Here is a 25,622-nt window from a genome sequence, read left to right as displayed (position 1 = left end):
TATTGCCAAACGCAGGCAAATCTGGTTGGCCTGGGAAAGATGGGTCTGTTTCTATGCTGTATGATTCTATGAAACATGAAAACATCAAACCCAAACAATATTATTGGTCTATCTGATAGCAGTAATCACTGTACAGCATAGTGCTGTCCAAGGAATGGCTCTGCGTTTCAAGTTGTCTGCTACTTTAATTTGTTCTCCCACCCCTAATCTGATCTTTCTCTCAGTTACAATCGTCATCAAGTACAACCTTAAAAAATTTGATCCTCCATCAGGCAGCCTTCCAGATATCAAATTCTCAAAAGTGATATAGCATGCTCTTTTTCTATGCTATAAAAAACTATTTCTGCCTACCGTTCTTTTTTTTTTTTAATTTTCTTCCTGGTGTATAGTTTAGCCCAGCGTTTCTCAACCGGGGCCGGGGTTCCCGGAACACTAGGGTTCTGCAAGAGTTCGCTAGGAGTTCCGGGAGAAATAATGATAAACAGGCTAATCATATCTAATTACATTTTCCAGTCATTTTTGTGTTTAATTTCATATTCGTAATTTTACTGTACACACACGGCATATTCTTGGAAAATTCTTGTGTATTATAATAAAGCCTTCAACCTGTTATATCATTTTAATAGTCATAGGGAATATATTTAGCGATGTCTATATGGCGCCAGTGTTAAACGGCCTTTAGTGGCCAGTGGACAGGAGCTGTACGTAACAGATTTGTGTATCATCAAGTGACTCACTCGAGTACAGATGCATGCACTGTCTCCATCAGTCCTGTGTGTGCTTCCTGGCGCGCAGGTAGTCCCTCATTCACCCACGTTATTTAGTAATTTTAACCCATCATTTTGGGATGTTATATGAATTTAAAAAATCTAAGTACCGGTATGTTTGTTTATCAAAAGTTTATTATGTATGTTTTTTTTGTTAGCTTATGAAAAATGTGTGTGTGTACTCTCTCTCCTCCAAGGTTTTGCTTTAGTTTTGAACAAGCAGTTTGATTTCAGTTTTTTTTGCATTGTCAATAAACTTGAGAAAAATGTGTTATTTTTTGCTTAAACCAGTTATCAGAAAATTATATTAGGTTTGCCTTATGAAGTTTAAGTTTATGAAAGAGAGAGAGATTAATAAAGATATATAATAATTTTTGTGACCATTGCGCACAAAAAATGAACATCCTCCAGCTCTCAACTTGATAACAACCAACATGTTTTTTAAATTAATGTTTTAAATAGGCGATGAGCTGAAAGAAATGAAGCAATTATTTGGAGACAAGCAGGATGGAGCAGAATTAAAGCACATATTGGTATATGTGATGGGATTTAATGGAACTCTGTATCAGAGGGATCTGATCAAAACTTACAAATCTGCCGAGAAACAACCTTGTTTAACCAAGTTTCAATTCATCCCCAGAAGCCTTTGGAGATGCAAATGCTTGGGTCATTATTCAATAGAAATCAATTCAACAGTCAACTGATATATTCGATATCTAGAATTTTTTCCATGGAAGTTTTTTGTGTGATAATAGTCAAGACATCCCTTGTGAGAACAATGAACTGGCATAAAACACGGATTTCATACTTACAGCAAAGCTGGTACTCAATAAAATAAAATCCACTGTCATTTCCCTTTTTGTAAGCCAATTCTGGCTGAACATGGTTGCTAGTGATTTAACTTTGTCTTTAGAACTAATATCCTGGGACCTTCCATCAGAGATGATGGGAATGACCTTGGCCTCCTTCATTTAGTATTTTGTCTGCTACCATTCACGCCTAGGTTTAGCACAACAGCAGTTTTGATCTGATCTGCTCATGGTGGGATCTCTTGTTTCCATTGTTGTATAACCGTGCCTCTGAGAATAGACCATCTGAGTATTCTATTTAGGTACGTTGCAATGACACAAGAGTTTCCTCTCTGTGAAAACATGAGTGTCTCAAAGGTTACACAGTGATCACTCTCAACTATCACCAGATGCATCTGCTGCAGGTAGATTGAGGATGATGAAGTCAAATGGAATGAACATTTGAATTGGTGATCATGAGCTTCCAGTTCTCTGTCACGTTAGATCTCTAATCCACTTGCATTTTGACCTGTTTTTGGTCTCTTATATTGTTCCACTGAAGCCATGTGCAAGCTTGAGCAACAGAATCCCAACTGGAATGTTAGTGCCTTCAAGCCTTTAATACTCAATTGAACAATGTCAATTAACAATTCTTTCCACTTAATGCAGAATGGGCCAGTTGCAATTCGAGATCAATCTTTATTTCCAAAGCTACAACTTGAATACTGCCAGCATCTGGATTCTTTGTTTCATCACTGTGGACTATGTAGTTCCCTGTACATTCTTCCTTTCCCTCCCCTCTTCATTCATCTCTTTACATCTGCTCCAGGCAGATTGGTAGTTAACAAGTGTAAATGAAGGAACTGCAGATGCTGGTTTATACCAAAGATAGACACAAAATGCTGGAGTCACTCAGCAGGTCAGGCAGCATCTCTGGAGAAAAGGAAAGGTGACGTTTCGAATTGGATCCCTTCTTCAGACTTTAAGATGGAGGGGAGAAAAGGCCGGAAAAGAAACACAGGACCAGCAAAAGATGACCTCAGTGGTCCTTATGGAAAGGTGGTCCATAATGGCCCATTGTTAGCTGGGGAAGATGTGCTAATGAGTGGGAAACAAGGATTTGAATAGTGGAACAGGTAGGACGACTAGAATGGGGGTGGGGCAGAGGCAGGGGTGGGGTAAGAGAAGGAATGCAGGAATTACATGAAATTAGACAAATCATTATTGTAAGCTGCCCAAGAAAAATATGAGATGCTGCTGCTCCAAATTGCGTGTGGCCTCGCAGACAGTGCAGGCAGCCAGGACAGAAAGGTCAGTATGGGAATGGGACGGGGAATACCACATATGTGTCATTCACCCTGTTAAAGACACAACGCCTTACCCCACTATGTAGTTTAAAGCATGCTTTCAGAGGCCCGATGAAAGATCAAGTATCTGCATTTTGGTCCACAAATGTTGTCTGGCTTACTGCACACCTTTAGTCTGAAGAAGGGTCTTGACCCGAAACGTTACCCATTCCTTCTCTCCAGAGATGCTGCCTGTCCCGCTGAGTTACTCCAGCTTTTTGTGTCACATTTTGTGTCACCAGCATCTGCAGTTCCTTCTCACACATTCAGTATTTCACATTTCTATTTCAGGTGCTAGGTATTCTTAGTTCTGTTAATATTTAGGTAACTAAGCTACAGGGAATCTATTCAATGATAGGGTCATCAAATCAATTCTCTGGCAATGTCACACACCTGATTTTCACAAAATATGGAAGGCATGAAACACCATTGTAAAGCTAGAACAACAAATATTACCAAGACAATGGCCATTGCTTTCCCTGGCTCTCAATCAGTTTTATCTAAAGTAACATGACTTCGTAAATTTCATTTTAAATAAAAAATTGTCCTTATTTTCTGGTGGTTATTTCACACCATACTCAATTATTCGTGGAAACAATAAGCTTTTGTCTTCCATGAAAGAAACTGAACTGATGTGCGATCGACATGTGATGATTTTGGGCTTCTAAATGAACATGTCATAGAACAACCCAGTACAGAAGGTGTACTTTTCTGCACATTGGTGTCGTTCTCTAAACATTAAGTGCTATTAGTGAGAACATTATTTCTCCAAAAAAGATGAAAACACTGGAAATTATGTAAATAAATATAATGCCGAAACCTCGAGTGCCTATTTCACTGACCAATTGATAGGCTAAATACTTGGTTTTATCTCAGAGGAGATGGAAAATTGAAAGTGTAAAAGAATAAAGTTTAAGCACAAATAGAAAGTAAACATGTCAAGATAAAAATATACATAATGAAGACGGCCAAATCCTTTTATTTTTTTTGAGAAACTCAGAACCATTATCTTCAATTTATTTCCCTCTTATAATGTTGAATTAAAAAATATTTAAAATCAGTTACATAATGCAATGATATTTAACAATATTGTAATGCTTTAATTAACTTTTCTTGGTAATCCAGATCACAAATTTCATAGAGCTTCACATGTAGTCTTTGCAACTGGCTTCTCCAATTATTGTAAACTGTAGGAATTAAATCAGAATAATAAACTGCTAAAGTAGATAATTGAGAACATTTTCAAAAGTGTGGCACATGATTAGCACTTGACAGTCAATATCTGTGAATACACTGATATACAATTTACAAAGATATCTCCCAATGGAAAATATACAATTAAAACCAATTAAGTTTGTCAAATATATTCACTTCTTCAATAAAAATGTTTATTAAAACATTTAAATTCGTGTGCTGTGGTATCTACACGATTTCTTTAATAAAAGTATTATTGGAATCTAGACAGAAAATCATAGGTATGACACATTCTTTGATAAATTATTTATCATAATTACAACTTGCTTTGGACTAAAAAGTTGGATACATTATTTTTGTTTTGTTCTTACTAAAGCAAAAAGTTGCCCGGTATTCCACTTCTATGTAAAAATTGCACAAATAACTGCAGAAAATAATGGTATGACTAACAATTGTGAATAGATTGGGAAAAATATATACATTTAAAAAATACATTTTAATCTTGCTTTAGCTGCCCTCAGTAAATATTTTTCTGAGAAGAAACAATTGAGAGATTAATACAATTCTCAAGTTGTACTGCAATTTGTATATTCGAAGCTAAACTAGAAGTTATTTTGTGAGCAATAATTTCTTTAACATGAGTATTACTGCTCAAAGTATTGAAATGATAGGTTGAAACAGGACAATGGGACTAACATTTGCAAAATTCCAAAGTTTTCAACCTGTCCCACAAGTTTCAACCAGTCCATCAGGCAAACGAGTTTCCTCACCCACAGCCCTCCTCCCCCTCCCCCATGCCATTCGACTCCATCTATATCATGCTGTCTGGGAAAGTGGCTAACATAATCAAATACCATTCACACCCCTATCATTCACTTTTCTCTCATCTCCTACCGAGCAGAAGATACAAAAGCTTTATAGTACATATCACCAGATTCAAGAATAGTTTTCTCCTGCTATTACCAGACTCTTAGCCAGACCCCTCATTTGCTAATGGTAAATATCTGACCTTCCAATCTACTTCTCTGCAGCCCTTGCACTTCTTTATCTGCACATTCTCTGCAGCTGTAACTATATTCTGTGCTCTTTCCTTTCTATTTTGTATTACCTGATGTACTCATGCATAGTGCGGATCGCCTACAAACATTGGTTTTCACTTTATCTCGGTACATGTGACAATAATAAACCAATACAAACTTAGCATTTTCAATTTTGAGGCACGTTGAGGTTATCCAGCAACTTCTGCAATTGTTAATGCAAGGAGATATCAGAAATAGGAATATGTTTACATTTACTGATTTAAAGTAGAATTTGTTTGTTAAAAAATGGTATTTGAAAAAGGCAACAAAATAGATTTGTATAAGTCACAAAGGCCAAAATGCATGCAGGCTGCAGAATCTAGTTCAACTAAGTTCATATCACAATTCTATATGTAGAATTCAAAGCTCACAGGTTTAATTTTTTTTTCTCCATTCAAAATACTACTAAATATATGGTAGAAGTAATTAAACAGATTACAACAGAAATAAATAATACAAGGCTAACACTTCAAGGAAGATAGAGGTTATTTACTATTCTAAAATAGTTAATTCTTCAGATGATGTTCAAACAGACAAAATATACATTAATATACACATTATGCATTTCCCTATTCATTGTTAATTTGTTTTCACAGGTATATTAAGAAATTGGACTATTTCCACTCAATTAAAAAAACACATTTGCCAAAATAACTGAAAATATTTTATACAAAAAATACAAGATGTTCTTTAATGTCCATGGTGCAAAATTATATATCTGTCAAGAGATGGGCATTAAAACTTGGTGAGCATTGTTGCTTCTGTTTTTGAAACAGTGGTTTGAAGTTCACGATCTGATACACGTCTGTCCTCCTGAAGACTGCAGGCTGAAAATCTGTTTGATTCTGTCGTATTTCTACTTGTGGCACGGGCTGGACTGTTTCCAGTATAGACTCCACTAACCTGTTCAAATGATTTACTGAAGAGAGTTGTAGAAGTGTTTGCCAAACTCTGGCTTCCAGCCTTAGGTACGGACTGGCTGTTAGTCAGAGTCAATCTTTTCATGGACAAAAGGTCAAGATTCTCACTCACAGCTCTTTGAGACTGATGTTTACGAGCAAGATGTTCCCGGCAGGTTTCACCTGCTATTTCTTTGCCCGCTTTGTTATTTAATGATTGCCACTGACAATTTCCAGCAGATACCTTGTTATTAGTATTTACCATAACTGCATTCAAAGCCTTGGAATAAGATTTTTCATCTCCTTCAATGATGTTCACGAGATCCTCCTGGTCTTTTAAATCAGTTGTTTCTAGAAGATAAAGTAGGAAAATTTCAACTTTAATCAGGTTTGATAATTTCTTCAAATCTCCTTCCAACCTTTCTAAAATTTTGATGAAAGTTGTCTAAAATTTTCAAAAGCGTTTAGTCTCCTCAATTTAAGAGTAAAAATAGCCTTAAAATATAATGTCTATTTTACTTCTACAAAGATACTGAAAATATAAAACAGACAGGTGTCACAATAGCATAATAGGGAAATATTTGAACATAAAAAGTATTTAACCTAAATGCCCAGTGGAAACGGAGCAAATGTGTTTGACGTAAACATATTCCTAACACGAACTTGATGCATAACACGACAGCTATTAAGGGTCTCGACTCGAAACATCACCCATTACTTCCCTCCAGAGATGCTGCCTGTCCCACTGAGTTACTCCAGCATTTTGTGTCTACCAGGTATTTAGACAACCTGACAGAGGCTGTAATTGAAAACAAGAGCTATGAAACCATTTCCCAAAGACAGTTTTACATAATTTGGTCTTCATGCCTAAATCCTAATAAGGCATAAAATAATTATCTGCAAAACACTTTTTTTTAAACTTAAATCCACAATAAATAACCAAATTATACATTTCAGTATTTATTTTGCATAGTTTTCAGCTTCTATCACAAACTCTTTTTTTCCCCCAAGGTAAATAACTTTCCTTTCTGGGATCCACCTGAAATGGGTTCAGCCTTCTGCAACCATAGTGTCATGCTTGATTCGGAGACACAATTATACAGCTCATCTCTGTCAATCTGCCGATGAAACTCCAACATATGGCCTTAATTACTCCAAAGCACTCTTGGCAGGTTGTTGTTCTACCTTTTAAATCTGACTTTAATTCTGACTAAATAATCTTAATTTACGTTAGATTCTGTTCGATAATTACATATTTAATCGGATTTGCTATCTCGGGAAAGTATACAAGTTCACAACAAAATTATCAATTAAAACATCCAAATAAGCTACGAAAAACATTAAAAAGTATTCTCAATGAGTAAAACGGTTTTATTCAATCTATTGTTTTTAAGTATGGCCAATTGCATACCGATACAGCTTATATTAAGTAATAAAGTAAAATTGATACAATAATGTCTTAGTTAATATGGAGCAAATAAAAACTGCATTAGGCAGGATAGGAGTAACAAAATAGTAAATAAACCATGCACCACTGCCAAGTTGAAGGGCCATGGTCATGTTGTCACTGTATAAGCTGTTTGCAGAGTGAGAAAATGCAAAATGTTATCATTTCAGCCATCACAGTAAAATTAGCAGGTTTGCCAAGAAATGTAGAAAGGTATCAAAGATGAGCGGGAAGCAAGAGGATTGGGTAATGTTTAAAGAGCAACAGAAGATAACTAAAAAGGCAATATGGGGAAAAAAGATGAGGTACGAAGGTAAGCTAGCCAAGAATATAAAGGAGGATAGTAAAAGCTTCTTTAGGTATGTAAAGAGGAAAAAATTAGTTAAGACCAAAGTTGGACCCTTGAGGACTGAAACAGGTGAATTTATATGGGGAATAAGGAAATGTCAGATGAGTTGAATAGGTACTTTGGATCTATCTTCACTAAGAAGGACACAAACAATCTTCCTGATATACTAGTGGCCAGAAGATCTGGGGTGACAGAGGAACTAAAGGAAATCCACATTAGGCAGGAAATTGTGTTGGGTAGACTGATGGGACTGAAGGCTGATAAATCCCCAGGGCTTGATGGTCTGTATCCCAGGATACTTAAGGAAGTGGCTCTAGAAATCATGGATGCATTGGAGATAATTTTCCAATGTTCTATAGATTCAGGATCAGTTCCTGTGGATTGGAGGGTAGCTAATGTTATCCCACTTTTTAAGAAAGGCGGGAGAGAGAAAACAAGGAATTATAGACACGTTAGCTTGACATCGGTGTCGGGGAAGATGCTGGAGTCAATTATAAAAGATGAAATAGCGGCACATTTGGATAGCAGTAACAGGATCGGTCTGAGTCAGCATGGATTTACGAAAGGGAAATCATGCTCAACTAATCTTTTGGAATTTTTGAGGATGTAACTAGGAAAATGGACAAGGGAGGGCCAGTGGATGTAGTGTACCTGGACTTTCAGAAAGCATTTGATAAGGTCCCATATAGGAGATTAGTGGGCAAAATTAGGGCACATGATATTGGGGGTAGAGTGCTGACATGGATGGAAAATTGGTTGGCAGAGAGGAAACAAAGAGTAAGGATTAATGGGTCCATATAACCATATAACAATTACAGCACGGAAACAGGCCATCTCGACCCTTCTAGTCCATGCCGAACAAAAGGGTCCCTTTTAGAATGGCAGGCAGTGACTTGTGAGGTACCGCAAGGCTCGGTGCTGGGACCGCAGCTATTTACAATATACATCAATGATTTAGATGAAGGGATTCAAAGTAACATTAGCAAATTTGCAGATGACACAAAGCTGGGTGTCAGTAAGAACTGTGAGGAGGATGCTATGAGAATGCAGGGTGATTTGGACAGGTTGGGTGAGTGGGCAGATGCATAGCAGATGCAGTTTAAGTAAGGAAGAAAGTAAGTTTATTGGCCAAGTATTCGCATACAAGGAATTTGCCTTGGTGTTCCGCCCACAAGTAACAACATGACATACAGTGACAGTTACGAATGACTCAGAAAACACTAAACATTAATAATAATAAAACATTAATGATAAAACACCATTGATCAAGCATGTGAACCAACAAAATACCAGATCAAAGGCAGGCTACAGATTTTTGGCTGCTGACTAGAGCAACTACTCGTGGATAAAAACTGTTTTTATGTCTGGCTGTGGCGGCTTTGACAATCCGGAGTCGCCTTCCAGAGGGAAGTGATTCAAAGAGTTTGTGGCCAGGGTGAGAGGGGTCAGAGATGATCTTGTCCGCTCGCTTCCTGGCCCTTGCAGTGTACAGTTCATCAATGGAGGGAAGGATTCAGCTGATCGGACGATTCCCTGCTGTTTCCAGGTGTCGTGCTTGGTGGCTGAGCCAAACCAGACCATGATGGAGAAGGGGAGAACAGATTCTACGATGGCCGTGTAGAATTGGACCATCATTGCCTGTGGCAGATTGTGCTTCCTCAGCTGCCGCAGGAAGTACATCCTCTGTTGTGCCTTTTTGACCGTGGAGTCGATGGTAGCCCCCCACTTACGGTCCTTGGAGATGATGGTTCGCAGGAACTTAAGACTCCACAGATGTGACTGTGGTGTTGTTGATGGTGAGTGGGGTGAGGGGATGGGGAGCTCTCCTAAAGTCTACAATCAATTCCACTGTCTTAAGAGCATTGAGCTCTAGGTTGTTGCTACGGCACCAAGACACCAGCTGTGACACTTCCTGTCTGTAGGCAGATTCCTCCCCATCCTGGATCAGTCCAATCAGGGTTGTGTCATCCGCAAACTTGAGACGCTTGACAGAGGTGTCTGTGGAGGTGCAGTCGTTGGTGTAGAGAGAGCAGAGAAGATGAGAGAGTACGCAGCCTTGCGGTGCTCCTATGTTGAATGTTTGCAGGTCCGAGATGTGCTTTCCCAGCCTCACATGCTGCTTCCTGTCTGTCAGGAAGTTGGTGATCCACTGACAAAGGGGTTCAGGCACAGTCAACTCAGAAGGTTTGGAGTGTAGTAGCTCTGGCACAATGGTCCCCTGGTGGTCTAGGTGCTGGAGGATGAAGTGCAGGCCCAGGATGACTGCATCATCCACAGATCTATTGGCCCGATATGCAAACTGCAGAGGGTCCAGCAGGGAGTTTGTGATATTATTCAGCTTGGCCAGCACAAGCCTTTCGAGTGTCTTAATGACTACAGAGGTCAGTGCGACAGGCCTGTAGTCATTAAGACGTAATCCTTGCCTTTTTGGGTACAGGGACAATAGTGGAGACTTTGAAGCAGGCAGGGACAATACATGTTTGCAGGGACTGGTTAAAAATGCCTGTATAGACCGGTGCCAGCTGTTTGGCACAGAGCTTAAGAGTAGAGGGGGAAACATTGTCAGGTCCTGGAGATTTCCAGGGTTACGTTTCTGATTTTCAAACCTGCAGTAAAACTCATTCAGTTTGTTGGTCAGCTGACGATTGTTCAAAGAGCGGGGGGCTATCCTCTTGTAGCTGGTAATTTCTTGCAAGCCTTCCAAACTGAAGAAGAGCCACAAGCTGAGAACTTGCTCCTCAACTTCTCAGAGTACCTATCCTTGGCAGCTCTGATTCCTCTTCTCAGCTTGTACTAGGCCTGCCTGTAGAGGTCTGTATCCCCGCTCCTGTAGGCCTCCTCTTTAGACCGTCGGAGCTGTCTGAGTTCTGCAGTGAACCAGGGCTTGTTGTTATTGAACCATGTCCGGGTCTTAATTGGAATGCAACTGTTTGGAGGTACCGTATGTCCGATGTTTATGAGTACCTCTCTCGTGAAAGTAATCTTTGTAGGGTTTTCACAAACGACACAAACGAACAAACACATACAAAACAGCAAGGAGCAGTACACCGTGGCCGCCATCGTCGGCGCCAGCAGCAGCAAGTAGCAGCATTAATGTGGATAAATGTGAGGTTATCCACTTTGGTAGCAAAAACGGGAAGGCATATTACTATCTAAATGATGTCAAGTTGAGAAAAGAGGAAGTACAATGGAAGCTGGGGGTCCTTGTTCATCAGTCAATGAAAGTAAGCATGCAGGTACAGCAGGCAGTGAAGAAAGCGAATGGCATGTTGGCCTTTATAACAAGAAGAGTTGTATAGGAGCAAAGAGGTCCTTTTGCAGTTGTATAGGACCCTAGTGAGACCATACCTGGAGTATTGTGTGCAGTTTTGGTTCCCTAATTTGAGGAAGGACATTCTTGCTATTGAGGGAGTGCAGGGTAGGTTTACAAGGTTAATTCCCGGGATGGCGGGACTGTGATATGCTGAGAGAATGGAGCGGCTGGGCTTGTATACTCTGGAATTTAGAAGGATGAGGGAGGATCTTATTGAAACATATAAGATTATTAAGGAGTTGGACACGCTAGAGGCAGGAAACATGTTCCTGATGTTGAGGGAGTCCAGAACCAGATTTAAGAATAAGGGGTAAGCCATTTAGAACGGAGACGAGGAAACACTTTGTGAGTCTGTGGAATTATCTGCCTCAGAGGGCGGTGGGGGCCGGTTCTATGGATACTTTCAAGAAAGAGCTAGATAGGGCTCTTAAATATAGCGGAGTCAGGGGATATGGGGAGAAGGCAGAAGGCGTACTGATTGGGGATACAATACATGATCAGCCATGATCACATTGAATGGCGGTGCTGGCTCGAAGGGCCGAATGGCATACTCCTGCACCTATTGTCTAATGGCACAGTCAAAGGTAGTGATGATAATTAGTCACTTTGCTTAAAGTCTCTTGTAACAAAATATGCTTTCACAAATCCAAATATGTTTTATCTGCATTCTAGACTTGGCTAGAAATTTGTATTTTGGCTATAAGCATTTAATTTCTGTAACACAACGTATTAACTGTATTTTCCTTAAAAGAGATAATGAAAGAGAAAACTTTAAGATTGAAACTATCAATCTGAATGCCTACTGTGACATGTTAGTCAAACTTCTGCTGCCAGTCTTAAATTTGTAACGAATGTTATAAATGTAAGTGTCTACATATTTATACTGTACATTTAGCTGGAGAAAACCAAATTAGTTGAACATTTTGCACAGTTGTGAAAATGGTTAGTTGTTTTTCATCTATTTAAAAATTGCAAGCGTTATCTTTTGATGCTGTCAGTAGAAGCTGTTATTTTGAAAGTATTTTTATTCCAGCAATGTATAGGTTAATGAGCATTACTCAGCCACAAAATGTTCCTTAGTATCTATTTTGAGCGATAATTAACTACACTTCTGTAATCAATGGTTTTAAATGAAGGTTCTACTAAATTAGGTTTTCAGTGCATTTAGATACATGTTCTATAGATTAATAACCAGATTGAGAACCATGCACTGTTGACCTATGATTAATAAGAATTTGCATTACATTTAGTTTCAATTCCATTTAGATTTCCAGAAGGTAGTAATATGCAGTTAATGCTCAATTCCCAGATACCTTTGGGTGCTAGTATAGACCACTCAGCTAGTACTAGACTCTGTTAGAGAAATGTACTCCATCCTCCATCTTTTTCCTCAGAGATTTCTGTCTCTTGATTTCTTTGCCATCTGTCTTAGGATCTGAAGGTGGTTCTTGCACACCCTGATAATGCTGAGAATCATTTTCTGTTTGCATTTTGCTCCTCTCCCCATTATCATGTTTATCTTCTGGCAGATTTGCCACATTAGATTTTGACAAAGCAAGGTTCTGAGATTCGACTGATTCAGAATGGCTGGCTGATAAATCTAGAATTAAAGATGACAAGATGTATAATGCCTGAAACACAAATGAAAAAATACCACAGAAACAACAGAAAAATGCATAGGTAATTTTGGATTAATAAACATTTAAAAAATAAAGTGGGAACTTTATATTTAAAACTAGACTAGTGCATCATGAAATGGTGAAATGATGCTCTTCTCTTTCCTCAGTTAGGAGGCGAGCATTTCCAACAATCTTGAGAATTATCAAAAAGCCATCTGATTTGTAATGCTACCTTTAACATTTACATTTCTATTGCAACCAAAAATAAATGCACATTTAAAAATTATCTCCAAACTTTCTGGAGTTGCTAAGACCAGGAAGGATGTAATGATGTAAAATGTATATTACTGATGGGGACGAGTCAAAGTATAGAAGAGAGATCGACCGACTGACCAAATGGTGCCAGCAGAATAACCTGGCCCTCAACGCCAGGAAAACCAAGGAACTGATTGTGGACTTTGGAAGGGGGAGGATGGGGACCCACAGTCCCGTTTATATCAATGGGATGGAACGGGTCAAGAGCTTCAAATTCCTGGGCGTGCATATCTCTGAAGATCATTCCAGGTCCGAGAACACTGATGCAATTATAAAGAAAGCACATCAGCGCCTCTACTTCCTGAGAAGATTACAGAGAGTCAATATGCCAAGGAGGACTCTCTCTAACTTCTACAGGTGCACAGTAGACAGCATGCTGACCGGTTGCATTGTGGCTTGGTTCAGCAACTTGAGCGCCCAAGAGCGGAAAAGACTACAAAAAGTAGTAAACACTGCCCAGTCCATCATCGGCTCTGACCTCCCTTCCATCGAGGGGATTTATCGCAGTCGCTGCATCAAAAAGGCTGGCAGCATCATTAAGGACCCACACCATCCTGGCCACACACGCATCTCCCTGCTACCTTCAGGTAGAAGATACAGGAGCCTGAAGACTGCAACGACCAGGTTCAGGAATAGTTACTTCCCCACAGCCATCAGGCTATTAAACCTGGCTCGGACAAAACTCTGAACATCAATAGCCCATTATCTGTTTAATTGCACTTTATCAGTTTATTTATTCATGTGTGTATATATTTATATAATGGTATATGGACACACTGATCTGCTCTGTATTCATGCCTACTAAGTTCTGTTGTGCTGAAGCAAAGCAAGTATTTCATTGTCCTATCAGGGACACATGACAATAAACTCTCTTGACTTGACGATGTGTGCCTATAATGTAGATTCATATGCAAACAAGTTACAGGCCCAGATTATTTTTATTCCTATAATACGCATTGTAATAGGTAATTAATGCATGGTTCAAATTTGGCCAAGAGGAGGTGAAACCGCTGTAATTTAACATGGCTAATTTGTAATATTAAGTAAATACCCTTTAACAAAAGATAAAACTTTGGATACATTTTGTGAACATTTTCTGGACATTTCACGCCTCTTTTATCATATTTCAAGCCATTAAGATGCCACTGCTGCAAGTATAAACTGTAAGTTTGTTTTTATAATTGGAAACGGTAAAATTATTGAATGAAGATACAAATGAAAAAAACATTTTGTATAGTCAGATGTGGAACTTGAGATGTATATTTAAATGACACTATACTAAAAAAATAATTGCAGGTTAATCAATGTAATACAATGCCCATATCACTGAATGGCTCAATTGATACTACATTTATAAATTTAAATGCTTGAAGGAAAAATGCCTTGTCATTAAGAATGTTATGTTAAAATCCCTTCACTTGCTTGACTATCCATCTTTCTGTGACCACCTAAATTCTTTACCCCATCAATTCTGAAGTCTTGGTCGTGTCAATTTATTTTGTCATGGGTCATAATCAAAGGACCGACCATGTTACACTCTCCAGCAAGTTTACACACAAAAAATTATTTTATTTGGTTGAATACTACAAGATAACCAAAATTTGTAGAAGCACACACTGCCAGAATACAAGAGGTAAAACTGCTGGGAAACACAAAATACCATGATTTGACAGATGTGTCACGCAGGGGTATATTGCTAGATCATCCACTGTACTTTGTGACAAGAGTTTGAAAGTAACTTTGCCATAGCATTTAAGTTTATATACTTCTGACTCAATTAGATATCTCCCTTAAACTTGGGGACGAGGAGGAAGCAGACAAAAATAGCATATGGGTTGTCATGAAAGGGGCAACATTCTTCAGTGCATTCAAAAAGTATTCAGACCACTTTTTCCACATTTTGTTATGTTACAGCCTTATTCTAAAATCGATTAAATTCTTTTTTTTTTATCATCAATCTACACACAATACTCCACAATAAAAAAGCGGGAACAGGTGTGTAGAAATTTTTGCAAAGGAATTAAAAATAAATAACTGAAATATCACATTTACATAAGTATTCAAACCCTTTACTCAGTACTTTGTTGAGGCACCTTTGGCAGTGATTACAGCCTCAAGTCTTCTTGGGTATGACGCTGCAAGCTTGACACATCAATATTTGGGTAATTTCTCCCATTCTTCTCTGCAGATCCTCTCAAGCTCCGTCAGGTTGGACGACGAGTGTCGATGCACAGCTATTTTCAGGTCCCTCCAGAGATGTTCGATCGGGTTCAAGTCCGGGCACTGGCTGGGCCTCTCAAGAACATTCACAGACTTGTCATGAAGCCACTCCTGCGTTGTTTTGGTTGTGTGCTTAGGGTCATTGTCCTATTGGAAAGTGAACCTCCACCCCAGTCTGAAGTCCTGAACGCTCTGGAGCAGGTTTTCATCAAGAATCTCTTTGTACTTTGCTCCGTTCATCAATCCCTCAATCCTTACTAGTCTCCCAGTTCCTGCTGCTGAATAACATCCCACAGCATGATGCTGCCACCACCATGCTTCATTGTAAGTATGGTATTGGCCATGTGATGAGTGGTGCCTGGTTTCCTCCAGATGTGACGCTTGGCATTCAGGCCAAAGAGTCCTATCTTGGTTTCATCAGGGTCGAGCACCAGAGAAAAAAACCCTTTTGGCAAACTCCAAGCGGGCTGTCATGTGCCTTTTACTGAGGAGTGGCTTCCGTCTGGCCACTCTACCATAAAGGCCTGATTAGTGGAATGCTGCAGATATAGTTGTCCTTCCGGAAGGTTCCCCCATCTCCACAGAAGAACTCTGGAGCTCTGTCGGAATGACCATCGGGTTCTTGGTCACCTCCCTGACCAAGTCCCTTCTCCCCCTATTACTCAGTTTGGCCGGGCGGCCAGCTCTATGAGGAGTCCTGGTGGTTCCATTTAAGAATGACAGAGGCCACTGTGCTCTTCTGGACCTGCAATGCTGCAGAAATTGTTTTGTACCCTTCTCCAGATCTGTGTCGCGACACAATCCTGTCTCGGAGGGCTACGAACAATTCATTTGTCTTCATGGTTTGGTTTTTGCTCTGATGTGCACTGTCAACTGTGCGACCTTATATAGACAGGTGTGTGCCTTTCCAAATCTTGTCCAGTCAATTTAATTTACCACTGGTGAACTTCAATCAGGTTGTAGAATATCTCAAGGATATTCAATGGAAACAAGATGAACCTAAGCTCAATTTTGAATGTCATAGCAAAGGGTCTGAATACTTATGTAAATGTGATATTTCAGCTATTTATTTTTAATTACTTTGCAAAAATTTCTAAACGCCCGTTTTCGCTTCTTCATTCTGGGGTATTGTGTGTTGATTAATGATTTTAAAAAAAATGAATTTAAGCCATTTAAAAATATTTTTGAATGCACTGTAAATAAGCCAACTAACTGGTCTGGGAGGAGGCAACCCAAACCTCAAGAACAAAGAAGGAAAAAAAAATGGCTGTTTGTCAATTTGGCCGTTATCCAAAGGCTTTGTCGCTGGATAATAGAATAGGAGGCAACCAGGTGGCAGGCACTTGTAACAGTGCTGTTGCCTCAATACGTACAGCTTGCTGTTACGTACGATTCTTGTCTCAGCTCAAGGCACAGCTCCACTTCAGAGTTTTAAATGGAACAAAGGAATGTGTGGGACATGACACAATGCTAACATTCTGCAATGTTAAACAGTTTTTTCCCCAGCTGCTTGGAAATGCAGCCTAGATTCTTAAGGCCTCCATGACTTGCCTCTCTTTAGCCTCAAACAACCATTTATATGTGGGATGTCTACTCCATGCAATCCAATTGCTTCCAGTGCAAGGCTACCAGTTGTAAATGTGATCAACATTGAATTTGCTTCGTTAAAATGCAACATAGAAGCATTTATTTTTCTTTAGAGACTTTTCTTGAAGTTGTGCATGATTGACACGTTAAAAATATTGTGTGTTTATATTCATGGAAAGTAGCCTATAGCCCTCATTTAAACTGAAGAATATTTAGTATAACCCTAGCTTTGCATCTTCAATTTCTATTATCAAAAAATTACTTAGTGTATTTTTTTTACAGTAGTACTCCATGTAGAAAGCAGGTTTTTGCTCAAAATGCTTTTCATAATTAATCTTCTTGAACAAGGACCCCAAACATTTATTTCTGCAGATGTATAGAACCAACTAGACCAAATTAAATTGACGAATTACTGTTCAAAATGAAAGTAATTTTATGTTCCACAAAGAAAGGTCTTTTACATTTGGATGAGTCAAATATTGGGAAGGATATAAGACAGCATTACTGGTGAATAAATTAAGTAAGGCATACAGGGTACTCATCTACATTAACCCCGGCATAGAGCATAAGAGCTTATAATATTATATAAACTATTATACAGAACTAAGTTGGAGTACTTTGGGCAATTCGGATTGTCACACAATTGGAAAGTGGTTAGAAGGTTACCAGAAAGTATTCTGAACGATAAGATATACATGCATTTAGTTGGACACTAGACTAAGTGGGACCCGTTGGGTCCCTGTCACACGGGAGGCCTGGTCCCCCAACGCAATCCGTTCCCCCAACACAATATTCCACGACTCACCCATAGCCCCCAACTGCGCAGGCGCGACTCATTTCCCCTCATGCCCGAGCACTCCATCCCCCTCCTCTACACCCTCCCTCTTCATCTCCTCCCCTCCCCCAATCCCTCACACACCTCTCCTTTCCCCTACCCTCAGTCACTCCCTCCCACCCTCCATAACTCCACTCTCCTCCCTACCCCCCTCCTATCCCTCTATCCCCCACTTCTCGCCTCCCCTCACTATCCCTCCTCACCTCCCCACTGCCCTCCTCTCCCACTGCCCTCCTCTCCCACTACTCCTCACTCCCTACCTCCCCCACTCTCCCTCTTCTTTCCCCTCTCCTACCCTCCGCAAATCCCTCCCTCACCTCTCCTTTCCCCTACCCTCAGTCACTCCATAACTCCTCTCTCCTCCCATAAGCCCTCCTCTATCGCCAAGTGGGACAGGCCCTTAATAACTTTTTAAATATATCACCGATCGGAACAAAACGTGGCGCTTTTACAGCACATGACAACAGTGAGTAAGGTAGTGCTATCGCGTACCATTTTTGCGCAACTGTAAAAACACGCAAACCAGAAGATAACAAGATGAGAGTTTTAGCTATGTACTAGACCAAGTGCAGACCCGTTGGTGTTTGTAAATGCTCAGATGTGTTTAACTGCCTCCTTAATGCAGGTATGAGAGCCTCAGCACCTTTCTTCTAGTCTTTCCGCCAGCCTTTTCATCACCTTTGGAAACTTTTATTGCTGTTTATCAACATGAGGCCCAAAGTCTTTTAAATGCTGAAGAGAAAACTGAAGGGGACTAGCGCCCAAAACAAGCATAAGCTAAAGATGGCTGTAATACAAGCCTGGAAGAGTATCACCAGAGAAGACAACCAGCAACTGGTGACGTCCATGAATCACAGACTTCAAGCAGTCATTGCTGTCAAAGGATATGCAACAAAATACTAAACATGACTAGGTAAGACAAAAGTGCTGGAGAAACTAAGCGAGTGCAGCAGCATCTGTGGAGCGAAGGAAATAGGCAACGTTTCGGGCAGAAACCCTTCTTCAGGTTTCGGCCCGAAACGTTGCCTATTTCCTTCGCTCCATAGATGCTGCCGCACCTGCTGAGTTTCTCCAACACTTTTGTCTACCTTCGATTTTCCAGCATCTGCAGTTCTTTCTTAAACACTAAACATGACTACTTTTATTTACATTACATTGCTGTGTCCCAAACATTATGGTACCCTGAATTGGGTGGACTATGTATAAACACTGCTGTAATTTCTACACAGTGAAACCAAAATGTATAAAAATGGCCTTTATTAAAATCTGTCAACGTGCACTAACCACATGTGATTTTTTTTCTATTACAAATCGCAAATTGTGGAGTACAGAGGCAAATAAATAAATGATGGATCTTTGTTCCAAACATTATGGAGGGCACTGTATATCCAATGACACCGTGAACCAGCTATATTTCTATTTTCATTTTTTGCTTTTAATTTTGTTAACTACACCATCTTCTTTCACTATACCTACTTCCATGTAAAATTGAACACTTGCCTGGTTCCAGCCTTATTCAACTACTGCTAGAGAAAGCCTCACAATTGCTAGTCTTTTTTGTGCTCCATCAACATGTCATTGATGAATATAATGCTCTGTTTTAGTAACTATTAATAACCCCAAACCTTTACAGACCAATGCCTTATATTTTTTGCTTGTCACCTTGTAAGCCATTCTGCACACCTTTTCAAATCAACATTTTCTACTGCCCACTGAAAATCAAGGCTACATTATGCCAGTTGTATTGGCCTGCTTTCTCCATTATATCCTTGAAGAAAACAACTTTCTTTTCATATCTTTGCTGACTTGACTATCAATATTACTAAAAGTCTCATCTTGACCACTTCCTGTTGCCTGTATATTGATTTTAGAAAAAACGCTGCCACTTACGGCTGAGATTTTTGGCCATCTTACTCAGAGTCCCCCTCCGCTGGTCAGGACAAGAGGATTGTTCCCATCGATTAAAAATAAAAGACTTATTAACGTTTAAAAACCGTTGAGATTCTCTCTCTTGAAGGCCAAGCCCCTTCCGGAGGGACAATAAAACCCGGAAGTGTTGAGTGCCTCCGTCAGTCTCTGCAGAATTGGAGGAGTGAGAGGGTCATGTCTCTCAGTCGGAGCTATGAATAACACTGAACACTAAACTGAGTGGCCTTAATTTGGCTTGAAAATGCAAAAGTGTTTTTTGGTTTGAAAAAAATGCTTGCTAAAAGTGTTTTTTTGGTTTGTAAATGCTTGCGAAAAGTGTTTTTTTGGTTGGAAAATGTTAGCTAAAAGTGTTTTTTTGGTTTGAAAATTTTAAAGTTGCCTTGCCTAATTGAAAAATTGGTTTGAGAATGCCTTGCCTAATTGAAAAGGTGGTTTGAGAATGCAAAAGTTGCCTTGCCTAATTGAAAAGTTGATTTGAGAATGCAAAAGTTGCCTTGCCTAATTGAAAAGTTGATTTGAGAATGCCTTGCCAAATTGAAAAGTTGGTTTGAGAATGCTAAAGTTGCCTTGCCTAATTGAAAAGTTGATTTGAGAATGCCTTGCCTTAATTGAAAAGTTGGTTTGAGAATGCCTTGCGGCTAATTGAAAAGTTGGTTTGAGAATGCTAAAGTTGCCTTGCCTAATTGAAAAGTTGGTTTGAGAAGGCTAATGCTGCCTTGCCTAATTCAAAAGTTGGTTTGAGAATGCTAAAGTTGCCTTTCAAAATTGAAAAGTTGATTTGAGAATGCCTTGCCTAATTAAAAAGTTGGTATGAGAATGCAAAAGTTGCCTTGCCTAATTGAAAAGTTGATTTGAGAATGCCTTGCCTAATTGAAAAGTTGGGTTGAGAATACTAAAGTTGCCTTGCCTAATTGAAAAGTTGGTTTGAGAATGCTAAAGTTGCCTTGCCTAAGTGAAAAATTGATTTGAGAATGCCTTGCCTAATTGAAAAGTTGGTTTGAGAATGCAAACGTTGTCTTGCTGTTAAAATAATTAAAAGTCTAATCTTGACCACTTTCTGTTTGCGCTGTATATTGATTTTAGAAATTTACGGCAACAGCAACGTTCCAATCGATCACAATCCAGAAACACCCACTCTCAAGAAAAAGAAATTCCTTTTTTTTTGCATAATCATATCATAAGAACATCTAAATCGTCTATATTTTGTGTTATTGTCTATCCATAATTAATATTTTCTAAATATCCACAACAGTTTTAGTCATGTATTGTACAAAAAATAATAATTGTGTTTATATTGAGAGTGAATGTTTCTGGATTAATTTATGGGAATTAAACATTAAATTCCTTCCATTATGTATACAAGTTCATGACAGGGAGATTAAAAAAATTATGTTATATTGTGAATTCTTGTGTGAATGGGATCAGTTTTTTTTATTTGTTATTTGGATACTTAGGCTATTTAAACATTTTAGCCATTTCTTAAGAAATGGATAGATGTTTAGATCTAGTAATTGAATTTAGATGAATTTAATTGATAAGATGAATTGATTTGATGAAACTGATGAATATGATTTTTTTTGTTGGGTATTTACTATTTGTTTTAGCATTTAACTTTATCATTTCTACCGTTTTTCTAAAACTGCAAATAATAACTTGTTTCTGTTAATGCTGTTCAGTGTTTTTTTTTCCTTTACATTTTAAACAGATGGCTCCGAAGAGGAAATGCAAAATTGTCAATCCAAATGCCCAGCAAAAGAGACTGATTTAGACAGCATTCTCAGAGATTAGCCAAATGTGTACTACTCCAAATATGATGATCTACAGTACATTCTTAATGGAAAGTAGTGGGCAGAAAGGCATGTCATGCGTGGTTTGAAGAGCAAAATCCTGTAGTTTACAATGCCAAAATTGAAGAGTTGTGGAAAAACAAGGTGTACAGAGTTGATTATTGGTTACAATCTGAGGAGTATGATGATGCTACTGATAATGATATGCCAATGTACCAGCTAGGAACTGATCTTATCCATAAAGACTTGGTATATTGCTAGAAATTGTAATTTATTTAACTATCTGTTGCGGACCTACAGCATATAATATAATATTATTTTTATGCTTTATCTGATGGGATAAATTACATGCTTGATTTTTTAAATCTCAAAATGTTGTAACATTCCTACCATTACATTCCTACCATTAGTGATGTGAAGCTGATTGGTTTTTATTCTCACTGGAGTCACAAATTATCCAGTAATTTTGTGATAATATGTATAATACCCCTGATACCTCTTCGGATATCTTTTATTATGCATAACTGCAATATAAACTGCAAATAATACAGGTTTACATGAATCTGCAAGTATATTAAATAGATGTGTGCAGTCAAATTAAACGACAAGAGAAAATTATTAGCCATTCATCCGCATTGCTTAGTAACACAAGTTGTTTTGAGGGAAAATCTACAAGCTTATTTGTAACATAAGTTCTTACTCTAGGAAACACTGTTTATTTGAAAATTCCCCAAACTGTTAAACCTCAGAAATTCTGTAAATAAGTAAATTGTGACCATGGAAAATGTGAGATGAGTCTTAATATTGGCTTGGTAATGTTTATAGTTCTTCAATCACACATGGTTTGAACCTTCAAGCATCAAGCTGTCAATTACAATTTTGTTTCACCATTAAATATAACTCATAACCATATCCGTACAACAATTCCATCCAGTAAGATAGATTTAGTTAAACTAATTTAAGTAATTTTATCATCTAACCCTTAAACTAGTGCTTTGAATGTACATAGCTGGTCTATTATTTTCTTAAAAATAAAAATTATAAAACTGCTGCCCATTCTATGATCAATTTCACAGTACTTTGTTTTTAAATTTGATTTCTTACCTCGCCATTCCTATAACAAGGGCAAACTACATCAAGAACATGACTGGTCTTTGATAATGTATCACAAAGGAGACTTCATTCAGTGTAAAGTGCTATATCATGCATTATTATACATGCTAAATGCAAATTCCCTTTACTCGTATCCTTAAAATATGCTGTTTATCATGTTTCAATTTTTTTTTAAATCGCACTTCTTTATAAATCATCTTCTTCCATATGGGCGAACAGATCTATATATCATCAGTTTAATCCAGCAATCATATCCTTGCTTTTGGAATTAACATATTAATATATTAACATTTAATTATTTTATGTGTATGCCGAATTGTGACAGACGGAATGGACAATACACGCATGCAGGCGGAAACATGTAAATAATTTGTTATGTGGTTCCTTTTGAATAAGTACATTATAAAAGGTAAAAGCCACCAATTGTCACAAACTGACATTTTTTTCCTGACATCAAAACGAGAATTTTTTTACATTCATCAGGACAGGCAGTATCTGAGGAAAGAGTTAACCTTTCAGAACCAAGACTCTTCTCAGAACTGAGAGACATAAAAAAAAATTTCAGTTGCAGAGAAGGTAGAGCAGTGATGGCAAGAACAAAGAGTATATCTCTGATGGAGCAAGGCCAAATGGGCTAATATAGAAATTAGAAGCACATTATGTTTATTTGTTTGTATGATATGTTGCTAATGGTGGGGTTGTGGGACACGCCCAGTAAGCCAAAACACATTATAATAGTAAAACAGTTCCAAAACAAATTCAGTGAATGGCAGAAATTGCCAGTTCTGATAAAGCCAAGAAGAGCAAACAAGCTCTGGAATGCTGTAGTACTACTAGCAGCTATGGACAGATAGGTCAAAATGAACTGTGACAGAGTATTAAAGTGGGAGGATACCTAAAAATCAGGATCCCAACTGTGGATTGAATGCTGATGCTATGTGAAGTAATCACTCAATCCGTTTGATTTCTCTAATATAAAAAACAAATTGTGAAACCAAATGCAGTGTACTAGATTGTAAGTGTACGTGAATCACCGTTTCAAATGGCATGACTGTTTGAATTGTAAAAAAGGATTGAAAGGACAGGTTTTCCATTTCCTGCACAGGAATGTGTCATAGATGGAGAGGGGATTGTAGATCGGACTGAGGAGTCGTGAAGGGAGTATTCCCTTTTAAATACCAAAAGAGGCAGGGGGGAATATGTTGTGATTGAATCCTGCTGGAGCTGTGGAAATTGTGAAAAATGACATGGTGAGTGCAGAGGCTGGTAGGGAAAAAGTGGGGACCAGGGAAACAGGAGAGAAGGAAGTACCTGTATAGCCAAAATTGCTGTGGGAGTCTGTGGGCTTGTTTTTATGGCTAGCCTATGCCCAGCCTATGCCCAGAGGTCGTCTGTTAAGGCCAGAACAGGGTAAAAAATGGCAGCAGCAGTAGTGAAATTTGTGTTCTGTATGAGTGTAAACTAAACGTGCTTAAGTGTTTTATGTGATTAACTATTGTAACTAAAATTAGACAGTAAACTACGGTATAATGGACAGCTGGAGGTAGAGAACATCCAGATCATGCTTAGTCTTTATTTTGTTCTCTCACATTTTTAACCCTTTGCATTAACCTTCCACATCTAGTATCATCTCTGTATCATGTAACTGCAGTGTAGCGTGAACAACTAATCTACTTGTAATAATTATCCAAGCAGTTCAAGCTGCTGTAATGGGAATGCAAATATTTAAGAGGGAGTTAGATGTGCCCCTTGTGGCTAAAGGGATCAGGGCACAGCCTCAACATGCAGAGCTTAATTTTCTTAATTTGTTCTTCAGACCTTAATGGCAAGGTAAAGTTGCATCTATTGTTCATACAGCATTAAATATCTCAGTATGAAATTGGAATCACACAAGCCAGCAACGATTTTATTCCCAGCAAATGATGGTCAAACGAATACTCATTACAAATTAGCTTACTAGACATCTGATTTTGCAAATTCATTTTCACTTTTTGCCCTGGTGAAATTAAACCCGAGTGTTGTTTTGGTCCAAAAATAGCATTACCAGTAAATCTCTACTATATTTACTATACTCTACTACGTGCCGTCCCTTTTCATCTGTGCATTAATTGCCTCACACTGTGTTTTGTATTGAATTCGGTATTTACTTTGTGTACTAATCATGTCTCTACTATTTATTTCATTCCCCTTACATGTTTTTCCTCTACCTGCTAAATTTTTGTAAGGTGGCCTTGAGACTCTTGAAAGGCGCCCATAAATAAAATTTATTTATTATATTTAATACAACCTAAAATAACATATTTATCAATCCGTTTTCATGGAGTAATTTGAAACCAAAATGTACGATTGACTGAAATGATCGAAGATAAGATTTCTTTGATAATTGTGCAAATACTGCATTTTATCTTGTGTATGTCAGGCCAATTTTGCTTTCAATTTGCATTTCTCTAGGATGGTATCCCAGTTACTGACTCCAGATTCATGGTATTGTTTCAATATATACTTTGGTAAATATTTAATGAGATGCCTAGGTTGATACACTGTTTGTCTTTTTATCCAGTGTTACTTTCTGCCATGTCATTTAGACCAAACTATTTTCTTAAACTAAAATTGTATTACTTCATGTAACATTGGACAGATTATTTTATAACAATTATTAAACATTAAATTTGAGGATTTTTCATATGTATCTCGATCCACTTGTCTAACACTCATCTTTTTCTTACCATTCCTCTTCCATCGATGTCCTCGTATCGATAAACTTGTGACCGCATTTCTAGATATTCTGGATGATGTTGGAGTTATCTCTACCTGAATACTTCGTGGCGCATTTTTGGAAGATTTTAGGGCACTAGAAGGTAATGTATTTTTGATTGCATTCCCAACCTATGTAAAAAAATGATCACATATATATATATTTTTAAATCAGCATATAGTTTTTACAAGGAAACTTAGCAGGAAGAACTTCCATAATGTTATTTTTCATGAAAAATGACACATGGTTTACAACCCAAAATGTGAACTCTATCTCTTTC

At 38.3% G+C, this 25,622-nt stretch overlaps 1 protein-coding gene across 6 annotated transcripts in view; it reads right to left on the bottom strand.

The window, feature by feature from the left end:
- Positions 1–3,863: 3,863 nt before the first annotated feature.
- Positions 3,864–25,622, bottom strand: part of hycc1 (hyccin PI4KA lipid kinase complex subunit 1) — an 80,093-nt gene continuing 58,334 nt past the window's right edge. For 5 of the 6 annotated variants that reach the window (XM_055661271.1, XM_055661288.1, XM_055661280.1 and 2 more), the window contains 2 exons: positions 25,314–25,473; positions 3,864–6,424 (listed from right to left, as the gene is read on the bottom strand). In XM_055661271.1, coding sequence (XP_055517246.1) covers positions 5,910–6,424; positions 25,314–25,473 — 675 coding nt within the window. In that variant the 3' untranslated portion in view covers positions 3,864–5,909. Of the gene's footprint in view, positions 6,425–12,495; positions 12,783–25,313; positions 25,474–25,622 lie in introns of those variants that run through there. The other variant, XM_055661305.1, reaches the window with a different exon arrangement.

This window comes from Leucoraja erinacea, chromosome 2 (genome assembly GCF_028641065.1).
Source record: "Leucoraja erinacea ecotype New England chromosome 2, Leri_hhj_1, whole genome shotgun sequence".
Classification (NCBI taxonomy): domain Eukaryota; kingdom Metazoa; phylum Chordata; class Chondrichthyes; order Rajiformes; family Rajidae; genus Leucoraja; species Leucoraja erinaceus.
This window is presented reverse-complemented; position numbering and strand designations above follow the sequence as displayed.